The 12,952-nt window shown below is 42.0% G+C and overlaps 1 protein-coding gene across 15 annotated transcripts in view; it reads right to left on the reverse strand.

Annotated features, from left to right (window-relative positions):
• Window positions 1-1,430: 1,430 nt before the first annotated feature.
• Window positions 1,431-12,952, reverse strand: part of rbm47 (RNA binding motif protein 47) — a 49,494-nt gene continuing 37,972 nt past the window's right edge. For 10 of the 15 annotated variants that reach the window (XM_040024253.1, XM_040024249.1, XM_040024247.1 and 7 more), the window contains 6 exons: window positions 11,258-12,112; window positions 10,840-11,170; window positions 9,727-9,750; window positions 9,084-9,293; window positions 6,402-6,610; window positions 1,431-4,367 (listed from right to left, as the gene is read on the reverse strand). In XM_040024253.1, coding sequence (XP_039880187.1) covers window positions 4,116-4,367; window positions 6,402-6,610; window positions 9,084-9,293; window positions 9,727-9,750; window positions 10,840-11,170; window positions 11,258-12,082 — 1,851 coding nt within the window. In that variant the 5' untranslated portion in view covers window positions 12,083-12,112 and the 3' untranslated portion in view covers window positions 1,431-4,115. The remainder of the gene's footprint in view (window positions 4,368-6,401; window positions 6,611-9,083; window positions 9,294-9,726; window positions 9,751-10,839; window positions 11,171-11,257; window positions 12,113-12,952) is intronic. The other 5 variants (XM_040024256.1, XM_040024258.1, XM_040024257.1 and 2 more) reach the window with 5 other exon arrangements.

A 12,952-nucleotide genomic window follows, 5' to 3' on the forward strand; every position in this document is an offset into this window, starting at 1 on the left:
TAGGAGACTGTGGGAGGGAAAAACTCCCCTTTAACAGGAAGAAACCTCCAGCAGAACCAGGCTCAGGGAGGTGCAGCCATCTGCTGCACCCGGTTGGGGGAAGACGGGGCAGAAAACGCACTCCTTTAACTTATTGCTGCTAAACGTGGTTCTGAATTGCTCAGGATTTTCTATGAGTCTGTTGTGGCCAGTGTGATCCTCTATGCTGTTGCATGCTGGGGGAGCAGGCTGAGGGTAGCAGATGCCAACAGACTCGATAAACTGATTCGTAAGGCCAGTAATGTTGTGAGGATGGAGCTGGATTCCCTCAAGGTGATGTCGGAGAGGCGGATGTTGTCCAAGATAAAGACAATGTTGGATAACACCTCCCACCCACTCCATGACATGCTGGTCAGTCACAGGAGCACGTTCAGTGAAAGACAGAGTACCGAAAAGCACCACTGAACGACACAGGAAATCATTCCTGCCTGTGGCCATCTCCCTGTACAACTCATCCACTTAACACACTGTTTACTGCAACAGCTACACCCTTTTTGCACATGTTCTTTTTCAGCCATTTATTGATAAGTGACTTTTATGTGTATATATATGCCTGTATCAATAAAGTATTCTGATTCTGAATCATGGGGTCTACTTCTGCATTTTAGCTCAGTTTTTTGTCAAATAAACAATGATACACTGTAATATGTCAAGTGCTGTTTGTATTTACTTAATTTTAAGATCTGATGAGGACGAGACAGTTTATTGTGATGTCCTGATACAGAAAATCTGACAAAGGCTTCATTTACTGTTTTTACTGTTTCTCCATGATCTGCCTGACATTAAGCATTTCTTCACTCTGCTTTTTCTTGGTTACTTTAACAGATATGAGCTAAAATAAACCCTCTTTAGCAGTGTTAAATAAATGTGTAAATCCTCTCCAGTGAGAAGTTGTGCTTGTGTGCGTAACAGCAGCTGGTGAGAGTTCACAGGCCATGTTCATGTGTCCAGAGCGTGATCTTGCTTGAAATGGATTCACTGCTGGCGTCGCTGCCGTCTGACTCAGGCCCGATACTCAGGCGTTTTTACGCTTTATTAGATTTTAGTAGTTAAACATGTGACCATTTGGCTGAAATCTGAGCCTGCTGAAACAAACTTACCTTTTCCTGAGCATACTGTACCACACCACGTGATCTAAATCCTCCTGCTGGGGTACAGCGTGTTTCTAGATTAAAGTTGAGGTGCCACAGAGGAGTTTATGAAACACTGTGCTCCTCCTCTGTGACATTGCTTAATAATAGTTGATGTATGAGGTCAGACATGGGTTTCCATTCACAGAAGTCGGCACTGAAGTCCCCTTTTCAGCACTTGCAACCTTTGCAAACTTTAATCCAAGGCTAATGTTTAACAAAGAAAACCAAGTAGACAAAACGATGGACGGCAAGAGTGCATCCTTTCAAAAATGCTTTATTTATCTACTATATCACTATAAATATACCAATGCTGAACAAGGAAACGGGGCCTTCTGATAGAAAAGAGTCTGCATAGGTCTACAAAGGGCACATGTTGGCAATAAAGGCACACGCTACGAAGAGTTAAAGATGCTAAACCCGAACATCTAAGTTAAACCAGGCACGCGCAGCTCCATACTGACACAGGAAGATCGTCCTGCTGCTGCTGCTGCATTGTGGGTGAAATGCAGGTGATGGAAAGTAAAGCAGGTGCTGTGAGTGGAAGGGAGAATGCAGTTTTCTGTTGTTAAAACCACGTGAAATTTTGGTGAAGGTTAAATCATTACCCCATCCACCCAGCATTAGATCTTTTAATTATTTAGCCAAAAAAAGTTGCAACACATTGAGCCGGAGGCGCCAATGGGTCGTAACGCCTCGGCGGGCCAGGTTTAACCTTTGATATCGATAACGGGGAGAACTTGGCGTTCCCACTCTAAACACCGCGTCCAGTTCCAAATAGCAAACACAACGTTACACCTAACAAAAGCACAATAACCTCGAATGTTTAACAAACTATTGGACACTTTGGGAAAAAAAAAAAATCTACTTTTGTTAGTCTGACTTTTATACCTAAACAAGGTGTAAATAAAGAAAACAAATAGGTTTTACAATATATTATGCCTTTTCTTCTCACTTCATAAACAACACACGTAATGCATATATTAAATATATCCCGACTTATTGTCATCGTACAAGATCATAATAAGAGCCGTTAACAGCAGTTTGTTTTCTACATTAAATCCAGTTTCAGAGGAGAGAGAGAAGCAGTAAAATGCAGAATACAGAGTGAGATTACACAAATATGGACTAGTTAAGCAGTCTTTTCACTCACACTCTTGGGCCTAAACTTAAAAGCCAGGGAGCCCTCATATTAGCAAATAAAATACCATCGAATGCGGTGAAGGAGAATAATAATAATACAAAAGAAAAAAGAGCTGGTTTACAAATAAAAGGACACTCAAATGTTTGGCATTTTTCATAAAGGATGGCTCTTGTGGAGTGTGACTTCATGATCAGCAGCTGTTTGAATTCGAGTGTTACAATACTTGCATATTCCAGTGGGATGTATTGCTCCCAGTTATTCCCAGTCCACAAGTACACTTGTGTAGATGCACTGCAGAGTTTTCAAAGCGCCCGCTGAGCATTGAGGAGCTGCAGGCTTTATATGAGAAGAAGCACAAACTTTGCTCCAGTTCACACGTTTGATATCTCTTCATCTGAAAGTGGCAACTTCTCGCCTTTTATAAATACATTTACGTGCACCTCGGAAGAGGATGGAGGCAACCTTGGCACATCTGGCTACAAAAGCTGAAACCTCAATACAGTAATACCACAAATCTGCATCATGGGATATACAAATTCTTCTTTGTGCCAAAACACGCGGGCTTGGTTTTCTTACAAAAGGCACAGTGAAAAGCAGGCAGTTGCATAAACAGCGTGTAGGTGTAAGGCACTGTAGTCAGGAGTCTTTCTAAAGTCCTCAGACTGAAGTGGATGTTAAGGTTTTTGGTCAGCACTGGCAAAAAGTACGAGCTGTTCAAGTGATAGAGTGCTCCAGTCCAGATAGAAAAATGTCTCTCATTTCTGTCCGTAGTTGTTCACAATTAAAAACATCAGAAAAAAACATACATAACTGAGTAAGAACAAAAAACAGCTAACATCTATTCAGTCTTAATCCCCTATTACCGCCGTTTCTTTAAATGTGGAACATTTTCCATGTCAGCTGAACATCATTCAAAAAGCTTTCCAGTTTTCTTTCTTAATTATTTGTTCCCAACAGGAATCTGTCAAAATAACAAATATTTAGCAGGCAACATTTCTTCAAAGAAAACCAACAAATGTGTTTCAGTGTATCAAAGAGGAGACAGAGAAACAACCTTGCAAAGCAAAAAAAAGAGCAAAAACGAGCTAATTATAGGTAAATAAATGCAACCTAGAAAACCTAGAACCTTCATGTAAAACAACCAAAAACACAATAAAAACTACAATAACCAAAAAGTACCAAACAGGCGTGTTCAAAGCATTCAACCAGCATGGACGGACAGCATCACCTACAGCATGTAAAATTGGCTAAAATACTATATAATGATGGGGAAAAAAGGCATTAGTATATCTGAAGACAGCCGTCTTCAGCGGTATTTATCAGTAGTTCCTGTTGTAGTTTTTCTTCCTTACGATTAACTCGTCTCTTTTTTATTGTTACTCTGAAAATAGTTTAAAATCTAGAACAAATACCACGGCAACATGGAAAGAGAGAGCTACAAAGAATAGACACCTTAAATATATATCTTCTCTTCATAAATACTTGAACGTACCTTCGGTGTTCCCGTGGTGGGATTCGGAGAGAAACAAAAAAGGCAGAGGGGCGTTATTGGGAGTTGTCGTTTGTTACATTTGTTACATTATTCAGTAGAAAACAGTGATGCTGCCTAATTAGAAACACTATGTTCACCTTGGGTTGAGGACATACCGAGGCCGATAGGAGACGTCAGGCTGTTTGTCACTGTGTGTGCTTTTAATATTTGCTACAAATTCCTTTCGAGCTCAAGTTTGAGATGTTTCTACGTGATGGGACAGACAATGCTGAGATGTAGTTCAGTCACAGGCAGGATCTGAGCCTCTTAATCAGTATGTCTGGTAGACATCATGGATGGGCAGCTGGAAGGCTGTGGCGGGGAAGGCCTGGGGCACCGCGTAGCCGGCGTAACCTCCGTATGCTGCAGCCGCCACAGCTGCGTTTTTCTGCAGAGCTGCCAGAGCTGCTGTGTTGGCAGTGTAGTTTGTGATGGGGACATACCCAGGTCCATACAGACCACCAGCTGCTGGGATGCGCTGTACGTTGTGGGCCATGGCATAGACTGGAGTGATTGGACGGCCCTGCGTAGGGAAAGAAAGTGAATTAGAAAAAGGAGATTTTTAAAGCGTGCCCACAATGCCTGTATTTAATTTACATAAGAAGGGTGGCCATAGCTTCCTTTTACATAGAATTTAAGCCAGTGTGACTTGAACCTGGATTCCTTCTATTGACCAGCAGGGGGCAGCAACTCTGCACAAAGAAATGCAAAAGTTTATGGAAACATGACCCCAATACTCACTTGATCCATGACCTCAGTAAACACTTTGCTGATAGGTTTATGGTCTTAATGACTACTTTCAAGTCTTACTGAATGCAGCATGATGTTTATTTTGTTAAGTATGGTCCCCATGAGAGCCGTAAAGAATAATAAAGCACAGTTTTTAGGGGGGGGGGGCTTATGTAGCAATGGGGCAGGCTGCTACAGAATGAGTGCGGACCATCTCTTTCTCAGTCAGACCAGCCCATCCCTAATCACAACTGGTTTCAAAACAGCCAGATAGAGGCGTAAAAATCTCAAGTCACGGCTTCACAGTCGCTAAGTTAATCTTTTCTTTAAGGTCTGAATCACACATGGGCTAAGTATGGGCCCTGGGCTTCAACCTGGGCCCCAGCATCCTTAAAGGGAAACTAAAGACTCCCCAGCCTCCTGTCAATAAATGAAATAAAAGCATTGCTATTGGTGCTTAACGTGAATGATTATAATAAGTCTCTACTGCAACTTCCCTCTACAGCTCCACAGGATAGTAGCTCACACATCTGGATGCCCAGTGAAAGATCTCCAGTTTGATTCCAGGGAGAGACATAAATCCTTTTGGGGTTGCAATAGAAGGCATCCGTTATAACAATCTGTCTAACACAGTGTGTTTTGGCAGGTGAGGGAACCTTGAGACGTGGTTATAGAGGTGCAGCGTGGGGAAAAGAACTCCTTAAGAAATAATCCACATAATAACTTGCTTTGCAAGGCTGCGATCAGCTGACCTGTGCTGCTACTCTATTGTTCACTGCTCTCTGTGGATTTGGCCAGCCAAATTCAGCAAGATATAATGAGATGTTTCATGAGCTGTATGGTTCATTTTCAAACCCCCAGACACCATAAAATGAGTAAAAAGTGAGTGAATCTAGTCAGCATCATCACGTTAAGTATCAGTTGATGTGTGATGTAACTTAACGTCACAAAACTGCAAACTCACCAGTTTAGCCTGAACTAACGTCTACCAACCAGCTCAGTAGACCTAAAGTATTTTCATGCAAAGTTTGAATAAGGGAATTTGTATACTTCAAGTATGAGTTCAGATCATGCATCGATCTCAAAAATGATTGAAAAACTTTGGAAAATAATCTCTCATCGTCTTTCTTACATCTTTCTCCGTTTCCCAGTCCTGCACATTAACGTTTGCTTCTCTTCCTCTCTCTCTCTTAGCTCACACACACATTTAGGAACAAACTGTGCAGAAACAGCTGTTCTGTTCTGAGATATTTGTCAAGCTGCTTGAAAAGTTGACCATGAAGTTACCCTCCTATTTAAAAAAACATCACTCAGTTTATGCTTGCTCTTCTTCTGTAGTGGTATGCAGGTGCTGAATTACAGCCACTGCAACTTTACATGGTAAATGGCCTGTATTTGTATAGCGCTTTACTAGTCCCTAAGGACCCCAAAGCGCTTTACACATCCAGTCATCCACCCATTCACACACTGGTGATGGCAAGCTACATTGTAGCCACAGCCAGCCGGGGCTCGAACCGGCAACCTTCCGATTACAAGGCGACCTCCCAACTCTTGAGCCACGATCGCCCCTGCCATCTGCACCATGAACACATCACAGGGATGAGAAGAAAAAAAAGGATATGATGAGGGTGTAAGTGGGCTGTTGGATGTCATAGCTTTCTTATTACTGAGAAAGTATATCCATAGTGTTACCAGGAGCAACGGCAGCCACACAAATCTAAAAAATTGAATTAATATAAAGTAATATGCACTGACCTGCCAATCCCACTAAATTGCTCATTATCTGAATGTCATTCCGACTCACTTTGACCCCGTGAATAATACCCACCTGGAAGGGTGGAGGGGTAGAGACTGCAGGTAGGACGGTGGCAGCAGCAGCAGTAGCAGCAGCAGCAGCAGCGGGGGAGTGTTCGGGGTGCTGCATGGCCAGAGGGTTGATAAGATGCTCCACTGTGTGCACCTTCCCCTCCTCCATCAGCTTGGCTGCAGGAGTGGCGCTGAACACTGGGTACTGCCCACCCAGAGTCTGTAATGCCACTGCACATAGAGAGACACACAAATGAGAGCTTGGATAACAGACAGGAGACAACAGAGCATCATCCAAATATTAACACTACTCAGGAAATAACAGATAAGTGCACACATGCATCCAATCATTTATAGAGATAAAACACTACAGAGGCGAAGAGAGAACAGCACAAACAGGGTGAAGGGTTCAATTTCAGCAAGAAGTGGAAATAAATAAGTTACACAAATTGGCGTTGTGGTGTGATTCAGCTTATGATGGTGCTCAGCTGGGGATTAACCCTAGCACTCCAACACACACACACACACACAGAGCAAACACAACATCAGTCATTGTTTCAGATCCACAAAAGTCTTTTCAATCCTGTGATTCCACACAGACCGGCACCGACACTGAGCTGCAGATTGAGGTCAAATCCTTAAACAAGGAAACATCAGTAACGTCGACTCTACTGAACGGACCTCTGATCACCAAACACACGACACTGACACACACATGCAGTAAATGGTTAGTAAGGTTTAATCAATATGTTGATAAAACAATTAGGCTTAGTAGCTTTAGTCGAAGAATTTGAAGGCTGAAGAATAATTCCAGTGTTTTAAATTTTCCATATTAACATCTTTAAAAAAAAAATCACTTCAGTTTCTATCTTTCATTCTTGAAAAAAGAAACGTACAGGATTTAGATGATCCACCAACATTAAAATAAACTCAGTTTCATTCCCTCCTGCCTGCTTTCAGGAAATAAGGCAGAAGGAAAGAAACTGAATTTTTCCATCAGGAAAATGATCCTTTGAAAACAAGACACTTACAACGTTTCTCTCTTAGCTGGGAGAGCAGTTGCTGTAGATGTAGATGTGCTACAACTCTTCATAACACTGGAATCATCCTTCAAGTGATCAGAATAGAGTGGACACAACAGTCTTTAGTTTGTGCTTTTACATTTGCATTTCAGCTCCGATTATGGCTTAAACTGTCATAACGCTCACAAAGCTACAGATAAGACTCAGTGTGACTAGAGAAAAAGCTACCTTCGTTATGTTCAAGCACTTATTAAAATAGAAAGACAAAAAAAGATCATCCATCTGTCAAGTCAAAGTTGGAGACGACTGCATATAAACTGCCTCAAAAAAACTACAACCGTATAAAAAGCTATGTATGATATGGCTGCTGACTAAACCTCTGCACTCCAGAGATTTGGTAACACTTTATTATTCTTATTGATGATTATTATAAAGAAGTGTAGCTATGGTTAATTGATTTTTAGTTAGCTAATAGTTACTGCTAAAGAAATACATAGCTATGTTAAACAGTGGTTCTACAGTGTAGGGTTTATATTTTGACCTAACAAGTGACTGATCCCTGCTTCGATTCTGGGATGTGATGCAAATCTCTAGAATTGCATCAAGACGGGCATCTGGCTTAAAAATGTACAGAATCTAAACCTGGGGAGCTACCCGCTGTGGTGACACCCTACGAAAAAGAAAGCACCAAAAGCAGGATTGACAGGTTTACAATAACCCTGCAGATAATGTTCACAGATTATGGATAGGTAGGTATTTTTACTGTATATAGTACCATTTGTACATAACACAAAATACTCTTTTATAGGAATTTATTAATTCTGCTTTTTTAGTACTTTTGAGTTTTTGTTTACTTTCTAATATTTCTCCACTTCACGTTTTCTTTTTGACTCTTGTGCTGCTGTAACAAGTGAATTTCCCCAGTGTGTGTTTAATAAAGTCGATCTCTATCTGAAGGAGGGGCGGTGGCGTAATTCACGAGCTCGTGAAACCTTGTCCGGTTTCTCTCACTGCCTAGTTTGTCTTTAATTTGTAGTTTTTTTTAAATTGTTTCTATTATAAAAAGTGCATAAATTGTAATTTTAGGCCTATTAATATTTTGGAAACATTAATGCTTCTTATTTTATTGCTTGTTAGCAGGGGGTTGCATGTTTTCTCATGTTTCTCATGTTCATGGAGACACACCATTGGTGTGAACCATTTCTCGTAAATATCAGCTTAAATGGGCTCCAACTGTCAGCATAAAGTGTTACCTGAAGACGCTCGTAACGGTGTTTTAAAATCACCCTGTGGTGTGTCTGAAACAGCCCTTACAGTCATGGCTTTTGTGTTTTAGGTTTCAGTTCACCGCTCATTTAAACAAGCACTGATCAGCACAGTTTGAACCTGAATAACCAGAAAGACAAATTTCTGTTGTGTAAGGAAAAGGAAAGAATGAGGAATGAAGTATAGCCGTTACCTTCTGGTCATGTTGGAAAGGACTGACTACAATGTTGTTATTCTTTACTGTAAATGAAAGAAAGGCCGTCCTTTTGCGCATGACCGTCCAGAAATGACTAGAAAGCTGATTCACAAAAAATGCTCCTCAAATCACACAGGAGAAAAAACTGCGGGCTGGAAGATTTAGTAAAAGCCTTTTTGAGATGGGCAAGAATAGGTCGGGGTTTGTCTATCTCACTGACTTGTGCCATGTTTGATGCCAACTGGGTTGACGGAAGCAGCGAGCTCCAGACTGGGCATCAGCTCATAGGACTTTTCAGGCTGCTTGGTCTTGCCCTCGTGGTAGCGGCTGTAGATGCCACGACCGGCAGAGTAACCTCCGAGGTATGACCCCCGTGGCCCAGGGGTACGATTACCTGCAGTAGCACGACCACGACCTCTCACAGTACCTGCTTAAAATACAATTAAGGGGATATGATGACAGGGGTTGTGGTTTAGGGCAGCAGGGGCAATTTTGGCAAGATGAGTTTTGAAAGTTTCTCAAGACATCAGAACTTGCACACGACTAATTTAACTCATATTTTAGCTAATATTCTGCACATAGAGAAAAATTGCTACTGAATTTTTGCTCCGACTTGGAGGTGTTTGGGTTTAGTGTGGCCTCTGTCTCTTATATTAGGTCTATTATGTAACTCCATAATGTTGTCGACTTGTATTCCAAGAGTTTTGCCACTTGGTGGTGAGCTCTCTAATAACCCAGCATGAAATGGGAGGTGACAGCACAGCAGGAAAAAGATGGTGTTAGAAAATGTATAGTTTGTCACATGGCAAGAAGGCTCATTGTTCATCAGAGTAACAAGTAGGAATAAGGATGTGAGAGATTACCATTGTTCTGTATCATTGGGGATCCTTTGGAGAGAAAACCAAAACACAATGATTGCTCAAAGTTAGATTTTCCTGCTATCACCCAAGACCATATTTAAAACCAATCATTAAAGGTGATGGGATTAGCATTCATTGATCCATCAGCTGGTTTTGTATTTCCCTTTTACAACACCAGTTCCAAAAGAAAGTTGGGACGCTGTGTGAAATGTAAATTAAAACAGAAGGCAAAGATATGCAAATCTCACAAACACATGTTTTATTCAAAGCATAGAACAAAGAAAACGTACGAAAACTTCAAACTAAGGAAATGTATTTAAAGAAAGAATCTGATCACGTTGAATTTAATGGCAGCATCACTTCTCAAAAAGTTGTGACAGGCCCATGTTCGCCACTGTAGCATCCATTACTCTCTGAACAACACTCCGTAAACTTCTGGGAACTGAAAAAGACCTGAGAATTTCGATTCCCCTAACCACAGAACAGTTTTCTGTTCTGTCTCAATCCATTTTTAAATGAGCCTTAATCCAACAACAATTCACATAAGGCTTTAACCTGAATTTGTAGATGGTGCATTGAACTGTGTTCACAGACTGTGATTTCTGGAAGTCTTCCTGAGCACATGCAGTGATTTCCATGACAGAATAACGCCTGTAGCGCCGCCGGAGGGCCCAAAGATCACGCATTCATTCAAAATGAGCTAATTTTTGTCTTTAAAGAAAAAGGTCTTAGTTAAACATTTGATATGCTTCTTCCGATGTCTTCCATTGTGACTAAAATATGGGTTTGTCAGATTTGTAAATCCTTGCGTTCTTTTTTTTATTCACATTTTACACAGTGTCCCAACTTGTTTGGAATTGTGGTTGTAACATAAAAGTGATTTTAAGCCACAAACCCTCATCAAGTTAAAGATTTCTTTCAAATTTCTCATCAAATGAATCTTTAAATGATCATATTGTCCTTTTGAACGTCTGAAAATTTCTTACAGTAAATACTGTTTTCATATCACGAGATCCTAAAATGTTTTGGAGCTTTGGCTCCAACCAAGAGGGTTTTTGATAAAACACTGAATTTTGCAACAGATTATTACTGATTGAAAAAAAAAATCATTCTAACCTTTGACGAAGTACTCTCTGTTGGGTCCAATGAGGGTGTTGTAAGGATAACCATAGTATGCCAATGTGTAGGGATCACACTGATAAACGTAGTTCTGCTGAGTAGCCTCTGAAGTGGCAGGAGCTCCCCCCTTTGAAGCCTTCTGGCGTGAGTACTGCTCTTTATCGACAGGTTTGGCGAGCGTCACCTCGATGCAGGACCCTTCTACCTCTGTGCCATTGAGGTTGTCCATAGCCAACACAGCATCATCCCGGGAGGTAAAGTGGACAAAGGCGTAGTCACGGATTTTCTTTACACGCTCTACACATCCAGGGTTAAACTGGCTGAAAATCTAAAGACAAAGGAAAGGATGGGAGAAATTAAAATCGTGTCAGAAATGTTTTGCATGCTCGAACCCAAATAGCCGGTCGGTCCTCACCTGTCTGATCGTCTCTTCGCTGGTTTCCATCATTAGATTCCTGACATACAAGATCTTCACTGTTTCCATCACGTCTTCGTCTACATCAATCTCTGGCTCTGCCCAGTCCACTGCAATCTGGTGGCCCCACAGCTGAATGCGTCCAGGCATCAGCTTCCTGCGAGCCATGGCTGCTGCACGATGTGACTCATACTCTACGAAGGCAAAGCCACGGTTCTTCATCTTGTCTGCAGCGCTGGCATAAACTATCACATCTAATACGCCTTCTGTCACCTTGGAGACCTCTTCCAGGATCTCCTCACGCTTCTTGGTCTTGGGAATGCCACCAATGAAAAGACGGCAGTTGTCCACTGAGGAGCAGACACCCAGCAGCCGCCCAGGCCGCACTTCATAGTTATTCAGCTCCCGCACGGCTCTCTTGGCCTCGTGTTTCTCTGTGTACATTACAAAAGCGTACCCTCGATTTTTCCCATCAAAGTCCATCATGAGGCGCATCTCATAGATGCGTCCTACGGACTCAAACACTGGGACCAACTCATCTTCATAAACATCCCGCGGAATCTTTCCGACAAAGATCTCACAGCCTCGAGGAGGAGATGCACCATTCCAACCGGGAGGGGGACCGTACTTTCGCTGACCATTTTCCTGGACCATACTGTAGCCAGTACGCTCCATCAGGGCCACCAGTGCGGCCTCATTAGGTGCACCAGCAACACCCTCAGGGATGCTGAGCTGTCCATGGTGAGAGTGATGGGCACCAGAGGATTTGGAGGGGGCAACGTTGTTACTCATGGTCGAAGAAGAAGCAGGATCTTCAGCTGTCATTCTGACAAAACCATCCAATCAGATCAGGGCCTGAAGGAGGATAAGAGAGAGATCTGTCAAATTATACTGAATTAAATGGCTGCTGTAAAGACAGAGAAAAAAAATACAGCGGGAAGCAAATAGGCTGATGATCAGAAGACATCATTTAAACAACAGTGACTGATTGCTGACTTTGAGCACAATTTGCATGCATGCAAGATTACCTGACTAAAACAAACCAGCACACATTACGAGGCCTGAACACCACAGTGGAAATACAGCATCCATAAATCCTCAGGGCGCCTTCCCCTATCAGTGGTTTTACAACCTTGTTTTGTTGAGTAACTCAGATCTCTTGCTGACCTCTGACCCCTATCAGACAGATTGAAGGGCTGTAAACCCTGAAACCTCCAGCTCAAGGTTCACCAAGTATGACTAGGTCACATGCTCAGTCCATGTGTGTTTGTGGTGCGCTTGTGTGTAAAAAGTCAGCGAGGACTTAAGCTATAGAAGGAATTTTGTGTAACATAAACCCTGTTATGTGACAAAAGGCTGCACACATTCATCTTTGCTACACACAAGCCTCCTGTGTGCACGCTCACCACGTGGCGGTGTTGGATTTTCCATCTCCTTATCAATATGAATGCCATACAGAGTGTGGGTGCAGCTATTAGTGTGTGCACATGTGTGTTTCAGTGTGTCCTCATTAAGTAGTGCAGCCCTAAAAAAGGAACAGAGAACAATCAGAAATCGGCTTCCCGAACATAAACCTCTTACTCTGTTATTTTCCAACACAGCCGGCATTCAGAATGGAAAAATCCACAGGTTTTTAAATCCCCCAAATCATGCTGCATAAAATAGTAAGCAACCAATCAGAACAGACTATAACAC

Source organism: Simochromis diagramma, unplaced genomic scaffold (genome assembly GCF_900408965.1).
Source record: "Simochromis diagramma unplaced genomic scaffold, fSimDia1.1 OVJJ01000302.1, whole genome shotgun sequence".
Lineage (NCBI taxonomy): Eukaryota > Metazoa > Chordata > Actinopteri > Cichliformes > Cichlidae > Simochromis > Simochromis diagramma.